The following is an 18,829-nucleotide window of genomic DNA, read 5'->3' as shown; positions in this document are numbered from 1 at the left end:
TTCTTGCAGCTTATTAAATTTTTCATTATGTTCTTGAATTACCTTTTAATTTTCATTAACTGCTTTATCTGTGTGTTCCTTGGCTTATTCTGTGTTTTGCCTGATCTCTTTCCTCATGTCTTGAAGAGTTCTGTATATTAATCTTTTGTATTCTGCATCTGGTAATTCCAGGAATACACTTTCATCCGTAAGATTCCTTGATTCTTTGCTTTGAGAACTTCCTGAAGCGATCATGGTCTGCTTCATTGTGTGGTTTGATATTGACTGTTTTCTTTGAGCCATCTATAAGTTATTGCATTAGTTTATTTTATGTTTGCTTACTGTATCCTAGCTTCTTGCTTTATATTGTTTAAAAAAAAAAAAAAAAAAGATATGATCAAATAGGCTGTTTGAGTGAGCTAGCTTATTTTGGCCTTTGAAGCTCTAATGTCCTGTCACGAGATTGCCAGAGCTATTACCAGGTATATGAGCCTAGGAGTCCATTCACTTTTCTTGTGTGGATTCAGCTCAGGTATCCAGATGGTTGGGCATCAAGTGTGTGGTACAGGCTGTGTCCCACAGCCTTAGATGGACAGGGGCGATTGGTGTAGGTACAGGTATCTGGTTTCAGCAGGGGATCACGATCTGAATAAGGCAGGGGGCTGACAACTGTCCCCCAAATGTCTGTGAGGAAAGCACGCCCCTGTTCCCTGGAGTGCACATGTGGGCAGTAGGTTCTGCAGCTGGACCATGGGCACCCAGTGCTTTTGGTTGTAAGGACTGGGAGGTACCAGTTATCCCTGGACCCCTGTTGTTGGTGGCTAGGTGATGTGGTTCAAGCCACTAGTCCTTAGGCCCCTGATGTGGGTAGGTGAGGACCCTGTTTAATAGGCAAAGTGGTGTCAAACATCAAACACCCACCTATACCACATAGCTGAAACAGTTGATGTCTGCCAACACGGACCTTTTCTCCTGAAATGGGCCCACACAGGTTCGTGCAGGGGTGACAGGTATTCAAAGTCTGTGGACCATTTGTACCTGGACAGTAGCCTCTTTTGTGCTGAGCTACCCAGCTTAGTAGAGCTGGCAGATTATTTCTTCCCCCAACTGTGAATTTATTCCTTCTCCAAGGCCGGGAGAACGGCTCAGCATATGCAGCAGGACCTATCTCAGGCTGAGGGAAATAAACAGCCACTGAAGCGAGCTTGGGGTATGGCGGGGGTAGTAAAATAAATGAAAGTTCTTAGCTTTTGCCAAAGACGCCACTCTTCTCTGGTTCCGGAGATTTGAGTAGGCTGTGCAGCTTGCTGTCTCTCCCAGGAAAACCGCATCCAGAGTGCTACCACCAGCCCCGCCTCAGTTGCTCCAGGGAATGGTGCCTGAGAGTTCCCGAAGATTCAGGTTCAGCAGCTCCTCCCCGCTTCTGAACCCTCTCTCCATCCCCCTGCTGCTCAGTCTGTTTTCTAACTTTGCCATTGATGTTCAAAGCTACTAGTTTGTCATATATATATATATATATATATACTTGTTTCACTTGTCTTTTTGGGTCTTTGTTTTAAGAGGGATTACCGGAAGTGTCTGACTACTCTGCCATCTTAGCCCTGCCCTCTGATTAAAAGCATTTTAAAGACTGTGCCCAAACTCCTCTTGAAAGTATCACAGTTTCTTAGAGAAAACTAGTTTACGTGTTTTCATATCAATTCTGAATTGTTTTTAGAATTCCTTCACATTTTTGTTAGATTCACGATGAATATGTGAAATGTGATTTATAACCCTACTAGATGAAAAAAAATATTCCATTTTTGCCCTTTTGTGTTACAGATTTCTCTTGTACAATTTCTTATTGAAAATTGCTTCAAAATACTTGGAGAAGACATCCTTTCCCTCTTGGAGGAAAGTTCAACAATCACAACGAGCTGTGATGATTCAGAGAAGGCATCAGGTACTGTGAAAGATTTAATGGCTTTTGTAAGAAACAGTGAGCCTGGTAGGATGCATGGGTGATGCCAAGACATCAGCTGTCATGGAGCCCACAGCATGACCCAAGGACAATGAAGCTAGGCCCAGGCTCTTCTTGCTCTGTCTTCAGAAGGGTGGCTCATGGATAGGGAGAGATAGCAGACTATTGTGAGATCAAAGAAAGGAGAAGACTCCGTCCATGATCTCAAGTTGCTGGTGCAGCTTGTAACAGCATCAGGAGAGAGCATGGTATGATACAGTGGTTTGGAGACTTTTTCAAACAAAACTTTGAATGGAGTGCGGAAATATCTAATAGATGCGCTATGATTGAAACCAAAGTGAGGGTCCAAGAGCACTGCCTGATTTACTTCTTCTTGCTCAGTGGTCCCTGAGGCACCTCAGGGATCCAGTGCTTTTTGAAACAGTTTGAAAAGAACCAGCATCATTGAGAAAAAAGGACTTGATGTCAAGCAGCCTTTCCAGAGTATGAGGCCCTGCACCACCGTTACCAGTTCTGTTACCTATGGCCATTTTCTCCATCTCAGCCTCAAAATCTTAATCTCTACAATGCAGATAAAAATGGTATCTAAATCTTAGAATATTTGTGAGGATTAAATAATATAACGATATCAAATAAACTTGTAGAAAAGACAACAGTGGGCTTGTAGATATTTATCTGAGGCCAGAGTTAGCAGTTAGTATTATGAGTCTAGCTAATCATACTTAAGGAGTCCCGGTGTGCTCTCTAGCGAGCGGCCAGGAGCAGAAAGATGAGTCCCTTCCCTCCCTGCAATTGATTTCCTCAGCTCATGTCTCCATTCCTGAAAACAAAATCATGACACAGAGCCGGTTCTCCATGACGGGAAGAAGGGCAGCGTAGGCAAGGATCTAATCTTCACCAAGAATGAGACTTAGAGAAATGTCGAAGGTCTGTCCTCAAGACCCACCTCACTTCTAAAAAGCTTCTTTTCATTCCTCCAGGTAGTAGCTCCCTCCTCTCTGTCCCCAGAGCCCTTTGTACATATTTTAGTTGGGAGCGTACATGTCTGTGTGCCCTTACAATGCGAGCTTCTTAAGTCTTGGAAACTCATGTTTTCACCATCTCAGGGCTTCCCTGAGGATCTAGGACAGAGCAGAAAGTGACTTATAACTTCCTAGCTTAGACACACAAGGAATGGAAGATCTTGAGTAGACCGGAAGAGTTTCAGAGTTGAGTTGGAATCTATTCTGAGCTTGGGCTGAAGGGTCCTCTCAGTTCTACCTCCATAGCAAGTCATGTGGACCAACCTCACTTTCAATGTGTTCTTCTGACCCAGGTCTAGACTGGAGCAGGACTGAAAGTTTATGGTTTGGGGCTTTTCAGTCTTCCTTCTTACCATTCTTATCCTACCATTCCTGTGTTCTCCCATCAATATTTATCTTTCTGATGAAAATGTATTATTAATTTGGAGAATAGTGTGGCCAGAATAGAATTCCTACTTAAAGTGTTTTTCTTTTTATGATATTCTATAAGCACAAGGTTTCACAAATTTTATTTTTTATTATTTATACTCTAACTACAAGCAGGAGGAAACAGTACTCAAATCTTGCCAGGAGTGTTTAAGAAAGGCTAGAGTTATAAAGTTATCCTGTTGAATCACCCTGTATTTTTCATGACAATAGCATGTATTTGCACTGGTCACAGAGGCAACATGAACTCTCAAACCAGATAATGTATGTAACAAAAGTCCAGCTAAGCCTAAAAGTCGTTTTGAGAAAGTATAGAACTCGGTTTATACTTTGCCCTCTGTTCATGTCACAGAGTAGCTTTATATATACCTTTATATGAAAGTATGTTCTTAAGGGGTATTAAATACCTAAATACATTTGGATAGTTTTAGAAATAATAAAATCAGGTAAAGGGTAGGGAAACCAGGCTGAGTACAACTACTCCCCCTATATATTAACCTGTATGTTCAACATTTGCACGTGGTGACACTGCTGAATGTATACAAATCCCTTCGTGGATTGATGAACGTGTTTGTTTTCCTTCAGACTTTTTAAATGATGGAGTGTGAATGTCAGGGCAGGAAGAAAGAGTCTGAGTTAGGTGGAATGCTGGCCGTCCTTCATGACCGCATACCTTCTGGAGGCTGCTAAGCCAAATGGAGAAGGGGGATGGGGTCTGCTTTTGGAAGAGGAGACTGATGTCTTGCTTGCCTCGATCCCTCTGAGTGAGAAAAGTGACTCTAATCAAGGTTGATATGAACCGTGCTTTGTGCTGAGGAGTACATTATGCATTTCATCCATTTTACCACTCAGTTTCTTGAGATGTCTTATTAAAGTTGAGGAACCTGAAGTTTAAAGAGATAGAATAATTTGTTCAAGTAAATGGCAGAAGCCTCTTATCCAGCACTGCAAGTGCTACACCTAAGGTTATGCTTGACACTTCCTAGAAAAGCCAAGTGGATGGGCATCTAGGGATATTCGGTGAAATGTTGCTTATCTGTTTATCCTCCCACAACTTGGCTCATCTGTGGACTCTTTTAGTATATGATTATATGCAGGTTAAGAAAATATTAGGGATAACTTATCAGGAAAACATTCATTCTTTGAACTCAGGTTTTCATTGCTGACCACCTGGTCTTAGAAAATCTCTTCTTGTCCAGCATTCCTTTGACAGGGACTGTTGGGCATGTAAAAATCATCTCTGGGTAGCATGGGTGGGTGTTACAAGAAACAAGGCCACCTGGGTTCTTACCACACAGCCAGCATTTAAAGGTGACTTCCCAAGAACCCTGTCCTCAGGGGGAGGTACATCATCCATAGAACTGCCTGAGGGTTGTGGCCTCTCAGAGTGAAGGAGTTATAGGCTGCCTAAGAGGTGGGGTCAGGGAGGTTGAGTCGTGAAGGGCCGATCCTTTTGATAAGAAAGAACTCAAAACAGTAGGGCGCTCAGAAAGCCAAAGAGGAATCTAGAGGGGAGAGACTTACCAAAAAGTTAAATGATTATGAAACTCTGCTTGATTTAGATACCACATTTTTTAGCTTTTCAAATGGGATCTGATTCCTCATTGATCATATTTAACATCAGTAAATTTGTACCACCAAGCATTAGGTCCCTCAGGAGGCACTGAAACAGGAGCAGATAGCACCTGTAGGAAGTGTCACCTCCAGAAGAATTGAACCTGAGTCTGATCAAGCTTCCAGATTTAACTATCCATTTATAGAATAAGGGAAAACAGAGCCAGTTAACACCACGAGGACCGCAGGATGGGGGAAATTCTACACAATTAATGACTCCATTCTGTCTCTTCTGGCCCTAGCAAACATCATGCTCTACGAACGAAAACAGTGGAAACAAGTTTGAGTGAATTAAACTACTATTTGTAATACTCTCACTTCTTCCTTAGATGCAGGCCAGAAGACAGGTGAAAGGAAATGGCCTACGATAAACTGCCAGGACAACGAGTGCACGGCGCTACCATCCCCCAAGCCAGGGAAGCTCTTCGGAGTTCCTCTCAAAGATCTTTGTGACAAAGACGACCTGCCCGCTCCTCTCCGGGTAGGTCTCCATTTGGCCTTCTGTGGCCCTTCTGAGGAGGGAGATTGAAGAAGGGAAAGCTCTGGCAGGTCAAGTGTTCTCATCCACATCTACCGCTAAATACAGAAAGCAGTAGACAGCCCCTGGCTTTGGCTGAGAAGCTTTGTTATATTATTTCAAAGAATAAAAATTTCACTTTGTTATTGCAGAATGCTAAGATACACACAACAGAAAACTAATGTTGTCCATTCCTCTGGTTTCAGCAAAGACTCACATATGCCTGCTCAGATAAGTCACAGTGTGTACCAGTCTCTTAAGCAGAATTTCTACCTTAACCTTAAATTCTCCTTTTAGCTCCTTCCTTGAATTCCAGGCTACTCTCAGCTCTCCCGTAATTGCTTCTTCAGCTGAGACTTCTCAATCTTACATCTCAAAACATTTCAGTTGGTGTTTGGTTTTATTTCAAGTGCTTAAGCATAAGACTACAAGACTCACCTTCTGGCACATATTAATCTTTTAATCCTGATAGATTGAGTCAAAGGAAGGCCGCAAAGTTTGGCTTGTGTTGTCTCAAATTAGTGTATTAAATCATCAGTGTTAACAGTTACTGAGTATCCAGTATCTCCCCGTGGGCTATACCAGGGCTTTACATGCTCGATGTGAAGAAAATCATCATCTTAAGTGCATGCTGGGGTACCACACCAGACCCTGCAACATTCAGGGCAAATTTGGGTTAGGTATGATTATCATCAGGGAGCCCTGGAGGTGCAGTGGTTAAGAGCTAGGCTGCTTAACCCAAAGGTTAGCAGTTTGAATCCACCAGCCACTCCTTCGAAACCCTATAGGGCAGTTCTACTCTGGCCTGTAGGATTGTTGTAAGTCGGAATTGGCTCAGGGTAGCTGGTTTGGTTTGGTTTATGATGATCATCTTCCCCTTTTCACAAATGGGAAAAATAAAAGCTTTGATAAAGGTAAGTAGTGTACTTTTCCCAAGGTCACACAGTGAATAGATGATATAATAGATTTAAATCCCTCAGATTACCAGACTCTTTCTACACTGCAAGCAGAGGCCTATCTGGGGGTGCGGGGTGTTGAGCAGGTGGGCACCCCTTGAGGTGGGGTGCCAGGGAGCAGTTTCTGTTGCCTCTGACAGTTTTCATCTCCAGCAGTGAGAGATTTAACAGTAATTGCCAGAGGCACTGTTTTCCCTTGATAAGCCCCTGACTGTAGGCAGGAGACAGGAAGATAGAGAATAAGGAAATGAAAAAGTGGTAAGATTCAGTTGGGGAAGGCTTTCTGGAAGAGAAGGTTTTTGAGCCTGATTTTGAAAGGGGAAAGGAAATACAAGAAGTAGGAGGGGAGATAGAGTTGCTGAAAGGGGGATGAGCAAATGGGAAAAGAGTATGGCAAGATCTCCACATTTCAGTAAAAGCATCCATATTACAGAGAGAGGAGAGTAGTGGCGAAGTAGGAAGCTGTTATTTAACAGATGCTGTAAAGTCGACAGACAAGTTTGATTTAAAAGTGGAAATTCACAGAAAAATGGAAATCTGAACAAAACAAGTGTTTAAGGTATTTCAGTGTAGGAATGTAGAGTGGACCAATGAATAGAAAACATTTAGAGACACCCAAAAAAAACCCCAAAAACTTAAGAATTTACTTCATTCCCTCCAGTTATTGCCAAGCAAAGATGTCACCTTGAAAACTAAGGTAGGTGTGCCTGATCCAAGCCATGGTATTTTAATTTGCATCATATGCATGCGAAAGCTGGACAATGAGTAAGGAAGACCAAAGAAAAATTGACGCCTTTGCGTTTTGCTGTTGGCGGAGAATATTTAATATACTACGGACTGCCAATAGAAGGAACGAATCTGTCTTGGAAGGAGCGTGACCAGAATGCTCCTCAGAAGCAAGGATGGGGAGACTGCATTTTACATACTTTGGACATGTTGTCAGGAGGGATCAGTCCCTAGAGAAAGACATTATGCTTGGTAAAGTACAGGGTCAGCAAAAAAGAGGAAGTCCCTCAACAAGATGGATTGACAGTGGCTGCAACAATGAGCTCAAGCATAACAATGATTAGAAGGACAGCACAGGACTGGGCAGTGTTTCCTTTTCTTTTGCCCAGGGTCACTATGAGTCAGAACCCACTCAACAACACCTAACAACAATATCAACAACATGGGAAAGTGATACCATTGAGATTGATTTGGAATAAAATTGACCTCGGATGCTGGCAGAGTAGATCGTAAGATCTCAGAATGTGCTTATAAATCTTAGTAGATAAGATGTGAACTCTCACCATCGGGCAGCATTTTTTCATTTTTACCTTGAAAATAAAGGGAGTATTTGAAATGCAATTTCTGTTTAATTTCTTCAGTACCGTTCGTGAGTTTTAGTTGAACACATTCTGGAATGTTACAGGGTTTTTAATAAATTTATATTAAATTCTGCATTAATAATTTAGCCCAAGTTAAGCATGGAAACCCTGGTGGCATAGTGCCCAAGTACTACGTCTGTTAACCAAATGGTCAGCAGTTTGAATCCACCAGGCACTCCTTGGAAACTCTATGGGGCAGTTACTCTGTCCACGATGGCAACAGGTTTTGCTTTTTTTTTTTTTTCAGTTAAACTCATGGTACTAGTTTCTAGGAAATATTTCAGGCAGCATTTTTTTTTTTTTTTAATTTTATTAACTTTTATTGAGCTTCAAGTGAACATTTACAAATCAAGTCAGACTGTCACATATAAGTTTATATACACCTTACTCCGTACTCCCACTTGCTCTCCCCCAATGAGTCAGCCCTTCCAGTCTCTCCTTTTGTGACAATTTTGCCAGCTTCCAACTCTCTCTATCCTCCCATCCCCTCTCCAGACAGGAGATGCCAACACAGTCTCAAGTGTCCACCTGATACAGGTGGCTCACTCTTTGTCAGCATCTCTCTCCAACCCATTGTCCAGTTCCTTCCATGTCTGATGAGTTGTCTTCAGGAATGGTTCCTATCCTGGGCCAACAGAAGGTTTGGGGACCATGACCGCTGGGATTCCTCTAATCTCAGTCAGACCATTAAGTATGGTCTTTTTGTGAGAATTTGGAGTCTGCATCCCACTGATCTCCTGCTCCCTTAGGGGTCTCTGTTGTCAGGCAGCATTTTTTATGACACAGAGTTCTACGTTCTTTTACATTTTTCATTGAGTTGTGGACATGGTGTACAAAAAAAGTCTTGTTCTCTTTCTCTGTATTTACAAGCCCTTAAATGAAAGGACTTGTTTTAAGAGTGTGTTATTCTGTATTTAAAGGCCTTTAGACCAACAGCCAAAAGCCAATGTTATTCTCCTGCGATACCTTTTCTGAGTATTACGCAACATTGAACAACATTCTGCATCCAATCAGATGACAGCATATAATTTATCAGTGTGTATAGTGCCAAGCATTCTTTGGTCTTCCACTTCCTGCAGCCCAGGACTGTAAAATGAATTCACAAAAAAGGTAATGATATTTCTACCTTTTGTGCCTTTGGGGCCTGAGTCCTTAACTTCGGACCTGGAATTCAGGGTATTATCTAAACAACTATTTTTTTAAAGTGTATACTTTAATCCTACTCTTCTGGGATGGCAGAGTCATTTATATTATCATGGTGGGGTATGGGAAGGTGGGTTGTTAAGTGGGAAATTGAGAGCAGCTGAGTCACTTCTTCTTTCCCATTGAAGAGACTAAATACTAGGCTAAACCGTAAACTAAAACCATTGCCATCAAGTTGATTCTGACTTACACCAACCCTATAGGACATAGTAGAACTGCCCCATAGAGTTCCCAAGGAGTGGCTGGTGAATTTGAAGTGTTGACCTTTTGGTTAGCAGTGAGCTCTTAAATCACTGTGCCACCAGGGCTTGAACCAAACCATAGAGAGATAAAAAACTGGTGCAATATGATAGAAAAACCTGGGCTTTTGAGTTGGACAAGCCAAGCTTCAACTTTCAGCCTTACCATTGCTGGATGTGTAACCTTGGGCAAAGTCTCCAAGCCATCCTCCTCATCTAAACAATGGCAGTGGTGACAGCACCCAGCTCATCTAGGCATTGCTTGCAGTTGTGCCCATGCACATCCCGGGGCACTAGGGCAATATGACCACCCTTAATTCTACACACATTGGACTTCTGCCAACAACGTCCTGCTCAGAGAAATACTTGGCTACTGTTTTATCTCTGCTACTGGGGTGAAAAAACTAGATTCCACAACATCCTAAGGGAGTCTCAGGGTGCCTAATGAGGTGACAGTTTTCCCCCTAGCACCCCAAGACAGCAAGACTAAGGCAAGACTACATGGGGAAGGACAGCAATTAAACAGAGTTTCTCCCCAACTGCCTCATTCCTTCCCAGTCAGCCCACAGAGAAATTCCACTTCTCAAGTTTAAGATACATCTTCACTTAAAAAGTGAATTTCATGAGTTTGCTGTATCAATTAAATAACATCTTTACCCCCAACACCTTATGTGGGTTATTTAAGAATTATCTTAATTAATTTTAGCTGTGTAGCCATTGATAAAAAAATATTAGCCCTTAAGCCCAGGACACAAATTACAATTTTATTTCACTGAATAAAATTTTTGTTTTTGTTATTTATAATTTTTATTGTGCTTTAAGTGAAAGTTTAGAAATCAAGTCAGTCTCTCACACAAAAACTTACATACACCTTGCTACGTACTCCCAATTACTCTCCCCCTAATGAGAGCGCCTGCTCCCTCTCTCCACTCTCTCTTTTCGTGTCCGTTTCGCCAGCTTCTAACCCCCTCTACCCTCTCATCTCCCCCACAGGCAGGAGATACCAACATAATCTCAAGTATCCATCTGATCCAGGAAGCTCACTCTTCACCAGCATCCCTCTCCAAGCCATTGTTCAGTCCAATCCATGTTTGAACAGTTGGCTTTGAGAATGGTTCCTGTCCTGGGCCAACAGAAGGTCTGGGGGCCATGACCACCGGGGTCCTTCTAATCTCAGTCAGACCAGTAAGTCTGGTTTTTTTTGTGAGAATTTGGAGTCTGCATCCCACTGCTCTCCTGCTCCCTCAGGGGTTCTCTGTTGTGTTCCCTGTCAGGGCCGTCATCGTTTTAGCCGGGCACCTTCTAGTTCTTCTGGTCTCAGTATGATGTAGACTCTGGTTCATGTGGCCCTTTCTGTCTTTTGTGCTTGTAATTACCTTGTGTCCTTGGTGTTCTTCATTCTCCTTTGGTCCAGGTGGGTTGAGACTCATCAGTGTACCTTAGATGGCTGCTTCCTAGCGTTTAAGACCCCAGACGCCACTCTTCAAAGTGGGATGCAGAATGTTTTCTTAATAGATTTTATTATGCCAGTTGACTTAGATGTCCCCTGAAACCATGGTCCCCAAACCCCTACCCCTGCTACACTGGCCTTTGAAGCATTCAGTTTATTCAGGAAACGTCTTTGCTTTTGGTTTATTCCAGTCGTGCTGACCTCCTGTGTTGTGTGTTGTCTTTCCCTTCACCTAAAGTAGTTCTTATCTACTATTTTTTATCTAACTAGTGAATACCCCTCTCTTAGTCCCACCCTCCGTCCCCTTTTTCGTTACCACAAAAGGATGTTTTCTTCTCAGTTTGAACTATTTCTCAAATTCTTATAATAGTGGTCTTACATAATATTTGTCCTTTTGCAACTGACTAATTTCACTCAGCATAATGCCTTCCACATTCCTTCAAGTTATGTAATGTTTCACAGATTCATCACTGTTCTTTATCGATGCGTAGTATTCCCTTGTGTGAATATACCATAATTTATTTATACATTCATCCCTTGATGGGCACCTTGGTTGCTTCCATCTTTTTGCTATTGTAAACAGTGCTACAGTGTACATGGGTGTGCATATATCTGATCATGTAAAGACTCTTGTTTCTCTAGGATTTATTCCGAGGCGTGGGATTGCTGGATCGTTTGGTAGTTCTATTTCTAGCTTTTTAAGGAAGCACCAAATCAATTTCCAAAGTGGTTGTACCATTTGACATTCCCACCAGCAGTGTATAAGTGTTCCAGTCTTTCCACAGCCTCTCCAACATTTATTACTTTGTGTTTTTTGGATTAATGCCAGCCTTGTTGGAGTGAGATGAAATCTCATTGTAGTTTTGATTTGCATTTCTCTAATGGCTAATGATTGTGAGCATTTCCTCATGTATCTTGTTAGCTACCTGAATGTCTTCTTTAGTGAAGTGTCTATTCATATCTTTTGCCCATTTTTTAATTGGGTTATTTGTCTTTTTGCAGTTGAGTTTTTGCAGTATCGTGTAGATTTTAGAGATCAGGCGCTGATCAGAGGTGTCATAGCTAAAAACTTTTTCCCAGTCTGTAGGTAGTCTTTTTACTCTTTTGGTGAAGTCTTTGGAGGAGCATAGGTGTTTGATTTTTAGGCGCTCCCAGTTATCTAGTTTTTCTTCTGCATTCTTAATAATGTTTTGTATACTGTTTATGCCGTGTATTAGGGCTCCTAACATTGTCCCTATTTTTTCTTCTATGATCTTTATCATTTTAGATTTTATATTTAGGTCTTTGATCCGTTTTGAGCTTGTTTCTGTACACGGAGTGAGGTATGGGTCTTGTTTCATTTTTTTGCAGGTGGCTATCCAGTTACGACAGCACCATTTACTGTCTTTTCCCCATTTAACTGTTTTGGGGCCCTTGTCAAATATCAATTGCTGATATGTGTTTGGATTTATGTCTGGATTCTCAATTCTGTTTCATTGGTCTATCTATCTGTTGTTGTACCAGTACAAGGCCGTTTTGACTACTGTGGTGGTGTAATAGGTTCTAAAATCAGGTAGAGTAAGGCCTCCCACTTTGTTCTGAATAAAATATTTTAAAGTCTCTGCCCACACTACTCTTCAAAGTATCACGATTTCTTAGAGAAAACTGGTTTGTATGTTTTCATATCAACTCTGAATTTTTCTCAGAATTCTTTCACTTTTTTTGGAGTCAGGATGTATATAGGAAATGTTATCTATAACTTTGCCATATGAAAAAAAATTTTTTTTTACCCTTTTTTTTTAACAGATTTCTCTTGTACAATTTCTTATCGAAAATTGCTTCAAAATATTTGGAGAAGACATCCCTTTCCTCTTAGAGGAAAGCTCAATGATCACAACAATGAGTTGTGATAGTTCAGAGAAAGCTTCAGTTACTGTCAATAATTTAATGGCTTTTGTAAGAAACAGTGAGCCTGATAGGAGTCATGGGTGATACTTGGACAGCAACTGTCTTGGAGCTCAGAGTGAGACCCAAGGACAATTAATCTGGGCCCGAGCTCTTCTTGCTCCGTCTTCAGAAGGGTGGCTCATCGGTAGGGAGAGATAGGAGACTATTGGGAGATCAAAGAAAAGAGAAGGCTCAGTCTATGATCTCAAGAAGTTGCTAGTGCAGCTTGTAACAGCATCAGGAGAGAGCATGGCAGGATACAGTGGTTTGGAGACTTTTTCAAACAAAACTTTAAATGGAACCCTGATATACCTAATAGATGCACTCTGTTTGAAACCAAAGTGAGGGGCCAAGAGCACTGCCTGTTTTATTTCTTCTCCTCTTCTTGCTCAGTGGTCCCTGAGGCACCTCAGGGATCCAATGCTCTTTGAAACAGTTTGAAAAGAACCAGCATCATTGAGAAAAAAGGACTTGATGTCCAACAGCCTTTTCAGAGTATGAGGCCCTGCACCACCATTACCAGTTCTGTTATCTGTGGCCAGTTTTTCCAGCTCAGCCTCAAATTCTTAATCTCTACAATTTAGATAAAAATGGTATATAAGTCTTAGAATATTTCAGAGGATTAAATAAGGTTAAAAAATAAAATAAAATAAAATAGGGTTAGGATGTAAAAAAAAAAAAAAAGGTAAAAAAGACAACAGTGGGCCAGTAGAGATTTCATTTGAGTCTAGCTAATTTTTTTTTTTTTTTAATTATAGCTAGGAAACCGTGGTGGTGTAGTTGTTAACTGCTACAGCTGCTAACCAAAAGGTCGGCAGTTCGAATTCACCAGGCACTCCTTGGAAACTCTACGGGGCAGTTCTACTCTGTCCTATAGGGTCAGTATGAGTCAGAATCAACTCAACAGCAGTGGTGGGTAGTGGGTAATTAGAGCTAAGGAGCCCTGGGTGGTTTCTAGGGAGGGGCCAGGAGTAAAAAGATGAGTCCCCTTCCTTCCTGCAAGTGCCTTCTCTCAGCTCATGTCTCCATTCCTGAAAACAAAATCGTAACACAGAGCTTATTCTCCATGCCAGGGAGAAGGGCAGTGTTGTTAAGGATCCAATCTTCACCAAGAATCAGACTTAGAGAAATGTCAAAGGTCTGTCCTCAAGACCCAGCTCACTTCTAGAAAGCTTCTTTTCATTCCTCCAGGTAGTAGTTCCCTTCTCTGTATCCCCAGAGCCCTTCATACATATTTTAATTGGGTGTGTACATATATGTGTGTCTTATTTGAATGTGAGCTTCTTAAGGCCTGGATACTCCTGTTTTCCCCATCTCAGGGCTTCCCTCAGGATCTAGGCCAGAGCACAACTTTTCCTATCACTGCCTAGCTTAGACACATCTGGAATGGAAGACCTTGCGTAGAACGGAAGAGTATCTGAGTTGAAATGGAATGTATTCTGAGCTTGGGCTGAAGTGGCCACTCTGTTCTACCTCCACAGCAAGCCATGTGGACCAAGCACACTTTCCATCTGAGCTTCTGACCCAGGTCTAGCCTGGAACAGGACTGCTTATTCTTGGGGGGCGGGGGGGAGGGGGTAATCTTCCTTCCTACCATTCTTTTTCCTACCATTCCTGCATTCTCCCATCAATATTTCTTTTTCTGAAGAAAATGTATTATTAATGTGGGGTAGAGTGTGGCCAGAATAGAATTCCTACCTAAAGTGTTTTTACTGTTATCATAGTTATTCTATAAGCACAAAGTTTTACCAATTTTAATTTTTAATATTCATGTCATACTTATAAGCATGAGGAAAAACTAAAACCTTTCCAGGACTGTACAAGGATGCCTATAAAGTTAGCTTGTTGAATCACTCCATAGTTTTCATGACAATAGCATGTATTTTCACTGGTCACATAGGCAACATGAACTCTCACACCAGATAATTTACATAACAAAAGGTCCATCTAAGCCCGAAAGTCCTTTAGAGATAGTGTAGAACTCAGTTTATACTTTGTCCTCTGTTTATGTTGCAAAGTAGCTTTATATATAGCTTTAAATCAAGGGATAGAGCAATGTTCTTAAGAGGTATTAAAGCTAAATAACTGAACACATTTGGATGGCTTAAGAAATAAAAAAATCAGGTCAAGGGTAGGGAAACCAGGCTGAGTACAACTACTCCACCTATATATTAACTTGTATGTTCAACATTTGCACGTATTGACATTGCCAGATGTATAGGAATCCCTTCCTTGACTGAAGATTGTGTTTGTTTTCCTTCAGACTTTTAAAATGATGGAGTGTGAATGTTAGGGCAGGAAGAAAAAGTCTGAGTTAGGTGGAATGCTGGCCGTCCTTCATGACTGCATAGCTTCTGGAGGCTGCTAAGCCAAATGGAGAAGGGGATGGGGTCTGCTTTTGGAGGAGGTTGATGCCTTGGTTGCCTTGGGCCCTCTGTGTGAGGAATATGACTCTCATCAAGGTTGCAGTGAATGGTGCCTTGTGCTGAGGAGTACATTATACATTTCATCCATTTTAGTACTTAGTTCCATGAGGTGTCATGTTAAAGTTGAGGAACCTGGAGTTCAAAGAGATTCGAATAACTTGTTCAAGTAAACGGCAGTACCCTGTCATCCAGCACCGCAAGTGTTGTACCTAAGGTTATACTTGCCATGGCCTAGAAAAACCAAGTGGATGGGCATTTAAGGATATTTGGTGAAATATTGCTCATCTGTTTTTCCTCCCATGACTTGGCTCGTCTATGGACTCTTTTAGCATCTGGTTCTAAGCAGCTTAAGAAAATATTAGGACATCTTATCAGGAAACATTCATAGCTGAGTAGTAGAAAAGACCTCTCTGAACTCAGGTTTCATTGCTGAGCACCTGGTCTTAGAAAAGCTCTTCTTGTTCAGCATTCCTTTGACAGGGACTGTTGGGTAGCTAAAAATCATCTCTGGGTAGCATGGGTGGGTGTTACAAGAAACAAGGCCACCTGAGTTCTCATCACACAGCCAGCATTTAAAGGTGACTTCCCAAGACTCCTGTCCTCAGGGGGAGGCACATCGTCCATGGAACTGCCTGAGGGTTGTGGCCCCTTGGGGTGAAGGAGTTATAGGCTGCCCAGGAGCTGGGGTCAGGGAGGTTAAGTCATGAAGGGCAGATCTTTTTGATAAGAAAGAGTTCACAATAGTCAGGCACTCACTCAGAAAGGCAAAGAGGAATCTAGAGGGTGGAGACTTACTATTAAGGTAGATGATTATCAAACTCTGCTTGATTTTGATACCACATTTTGTAGCTTATCAAATGGGATCTGATTCCTCATGGATCGTATTTAACATCAGTGAACTTGTACCACCACGCATTCGGTGCCTCAGGAGGCACTGCAGCAGGAGCTGATAGCACCTGTAGGAAGTATCGCCTCCAGAAGAATTGAACCTGAGTCTGATCAAGCCTCCAGATTTAACTATCCATTTACGGAATAAGGGAAAACAGAACAAGTTAACACCACGAGGATGTGATCCAACTACCCCAGGATGGGGAATTCTACACACTGAATGACTCCCTTTCTCTCTCTTCTAGCCCTAGGAAACAACATGCTCTACAAATGAAAACAGTGGATACAAGTTTAAGTGAATTAATCTACTACTTCTAATAATCTCACTTTTTCCTTAGATGTAGGCCAGAAGACAGTTGAAAGGAAATGGCGTATGATAAACAGCCAGGAAAACAAGTGCTCGGCTCTAGCATCCCCCAAGCCAGGGAAGCTCTGGATTTCCTCTGAAAGATGTTTGTGACAGTGACAACCTGCCCACTCCTCTGCGGGTAGGTCTCCTTTTGGCTTTCTGTGGTCTTCCTGAGGAGGGAGATTGAGGAAGGGAAAGCTCTGGCAGGTCAAGTGTTCTCATCCACATCTGTTCCTAAGTGGAGAAAGCACTAGACAGCCCCTGGCTTTGGCTGAGAAGCTTTGTTACATTATTTCAAAGAATAAAGATTCGACTTAGTTATTGCAGAATCATAAATAAGGTAGACAGAAGAGAAAACGCTGATTTTGAAAGAGGAAAGAAAATACAAGAAGTAGGAATGGGGGATACAGTTGCTTGAAGGGGGATAAGCAAATGGTAAAAGTATGGCAAGATTTCCACATTTGGGGAAAAGCATCCATATTATAGTGAGAAAAGAATGGTGAGGTAGGAAGGTGTAATTTAACACATGCCTTAAAGTCGACATAGAAGTTTGATTTAAAAGTGTAATTTCACTGAAAAAGGAAAATCTGAATAAAGCAAGTGTTTAAAGTGTTTCAGGGTAGGAATGTAGAGTGGACCAGTGAATTGAAAACATATTTAGAGACACCAAAAAGAAAAAAAAAAACTTAAGTAACTTCAGTCCTTCCAGCTTCAGCACAGTACTCTCCTGTAGCCTAGCTTTGGCTGCCGACAAGGGCAAACTTGTGCTGAGGCCTGTGTGTATGCAATGCCACATCCTGTTTCTTTTCTGCCCCCATAGGATTTGCTTTGCTTTGTTAATCAGAATGGGCTTCTGACAAAGGGCATCTTCGGAACATAGGCCAGTGTAAAAGCATGTGGAGCCCTAACGGAGAAACTAAATTTTGGAGAAAAAGTGAAGTTGGATGAGGAATCTGTTTTTGTTGTAGCATCTGTATTAAAGGTAAGAAAAGTTCTTGCATCATTTTCACACATTGTAGCTCTAAAGAAATATGATTGGCTTCCTTCGTCATGATTGGAAAAAACCATAGTAGGTATAATACATTCAGAATCTGAAAAACATTACAGAAAGGTAAGGAAACTGCCTTGGGTGTTAAAAGCACACCACCCTCTCTGTCTGAACGCCACATGCAAACGAAGTAAATAAATAAAAATTTCAAAGCACGCACTTACACACACACAAGCATCCTACTTTTGAAGAGTTCCTCACTGGAAATGATGGCAAAGTTTCCAAAATAAGTTTCTTTTTAAACTTCTGAAAATATGACAAAAGTTTAGCATAATAAAGAAATTTTTACCTTATGATGGGTCACAAAATGCTCAGTCAGCCACCAATAGTTCCATTGGTTTTATCATCATTCCTTCCCATTCCCTTAATGCCTTTCTCTTTAAAAGTGGCTTTGGAATGATTCTACCATTGGGCCTTCTTTCATCTCGACCACCTTTGGCATCATTTAATAATACTTCTTACGCTTAAATTGCCACTTATGGTACAGTTACACAGTAACCTACTGTTCTAAAATGGCTTTCTCTTCACATCCTTAGAGATGCCTCATGTTTTGTTTTGTTTTGTTTTTTATTCAGCTATTTTTTTTTCATTTTTTTTTTAATAACTTTTATTAAGCTTCAAGTGAACGTTTACAAATCCAATCAGTCTGTCACATATAAGTTTACATACATCTCACTCCCTACTCCCACTTGCTCTCCCCCTCTTGAGTCAGCCCTTTCAGTCTCTCCTTTCTTGACAATTTTGCCGGCTTCCCTCTCTCTCTATCCTCCCATCCCCCCTCCAGACAAGAGTTGCCAACACAATCTCAAGTGTCCACCTGATATAATTAGCTCACTCTTCATCAGCATCTCTCTCCCACCCGCTGACCAGTCCCTTTTGTTTCTGATGAGTTGTCTTCGGGAATGGTTCCTGTCCTGTGTCAACTGAAGGTCTGGGGACCATGGCCGCCGGGATTCCTCTAGTCTCAGTCAGACCATTAAGGCTGGTCTTTTTATGAGAATTTGGGGTCTGCATCCCACTGATCTCCTGCTCCCTCAGGGGTCCTCTGCTGTGCTCCCTGTCAGGGCAGTCATCAATTGTGGCCGGGCACCAACTAGTTCTTCTGGTCTCAGGATGATGTTGGTCTCTGGTTCATGTGGCCCTTTCTGTCTCTTGGGCTCTTAGTTGTCGTGTAGCCTTGGTGTTCTTCATTTTCCTTTGCTCCAGGTGGGTTGAGACCAATTGCTGCATGTTAGATGGCCGCTTCTAAGCATTTAAGACCCCAGACGCCACATTTCAAAGTGGGATGCAGAATGATTTCATAATAGAATTATTTTGTCAATTGACTTAGAAGTCCCCGCAAACCATGTTCCCCAGACCCCCGCCCTTGCTCCACTGACCTTTGAAGCATTCATTTTATCCCGGAAACTTCTTTGCTTTTGGTCCAGTCCAGTTGAGCTGACCTTCCATGTATTGAGTG

General features: G+C 41.8%; 1 protein-coding gene across 1 annotated transcript in view; it reads left to right on the top strand.

Annotated features, from left to right (window-relative positions):
* Positions 1 to 18,829, top strand: part of LOC104845436 (rho GTPase-activating protein 20-like) — a 55,181-nt gene that overhangs the window by 24,377 nt on the left and 11,975 nt on the right. The window contains exons 7-10 of the mRNA XM_064285402.1: positions 1,801 to 1,921; positions 5,331 to 5,482; positions 16,312 to 16,461; positions 17,143 to 17,304. Coding sequence (XP_064141472.1) covers positions 1,801 to 1,921; positions 5,331 to 5,482; positions 16,312 to 16,317 — 279 coding nt within the window. The 3' untranslated portion in view covers positions 16,318 to 16,461; positions 17,143 to 17,304. The remainder of the gene's footprint in view (positions 1 to 1,800; positions 1,922 to 5,330; positions 5,483 to 16,311; positions 16,462 to 17,142; positions 17,305 to 18,829) is intronic.

The sequence above is a fragment of the Loxodonta africana genome, chromosome 5, assembly GCF_030014295.1.
Source record: "Loxodonta africana isolate mLoxAfr1 chromosome 5, mLoxAfr1.hap2, whole genome shotgun sequence".
NCBI classification, from domain to species: domain Eukaryota; kingdom Metazoa; phylum Chordata; class Mammalia; order Proboscidea; family Elephantidae; genus Loxodonta; species Loxodonta africana.
The sequence above is the reverse complement of the archived record's forward strand: the minus strand, read 5'-3'. Positions and strand labels throughout refer to the sequence as shown.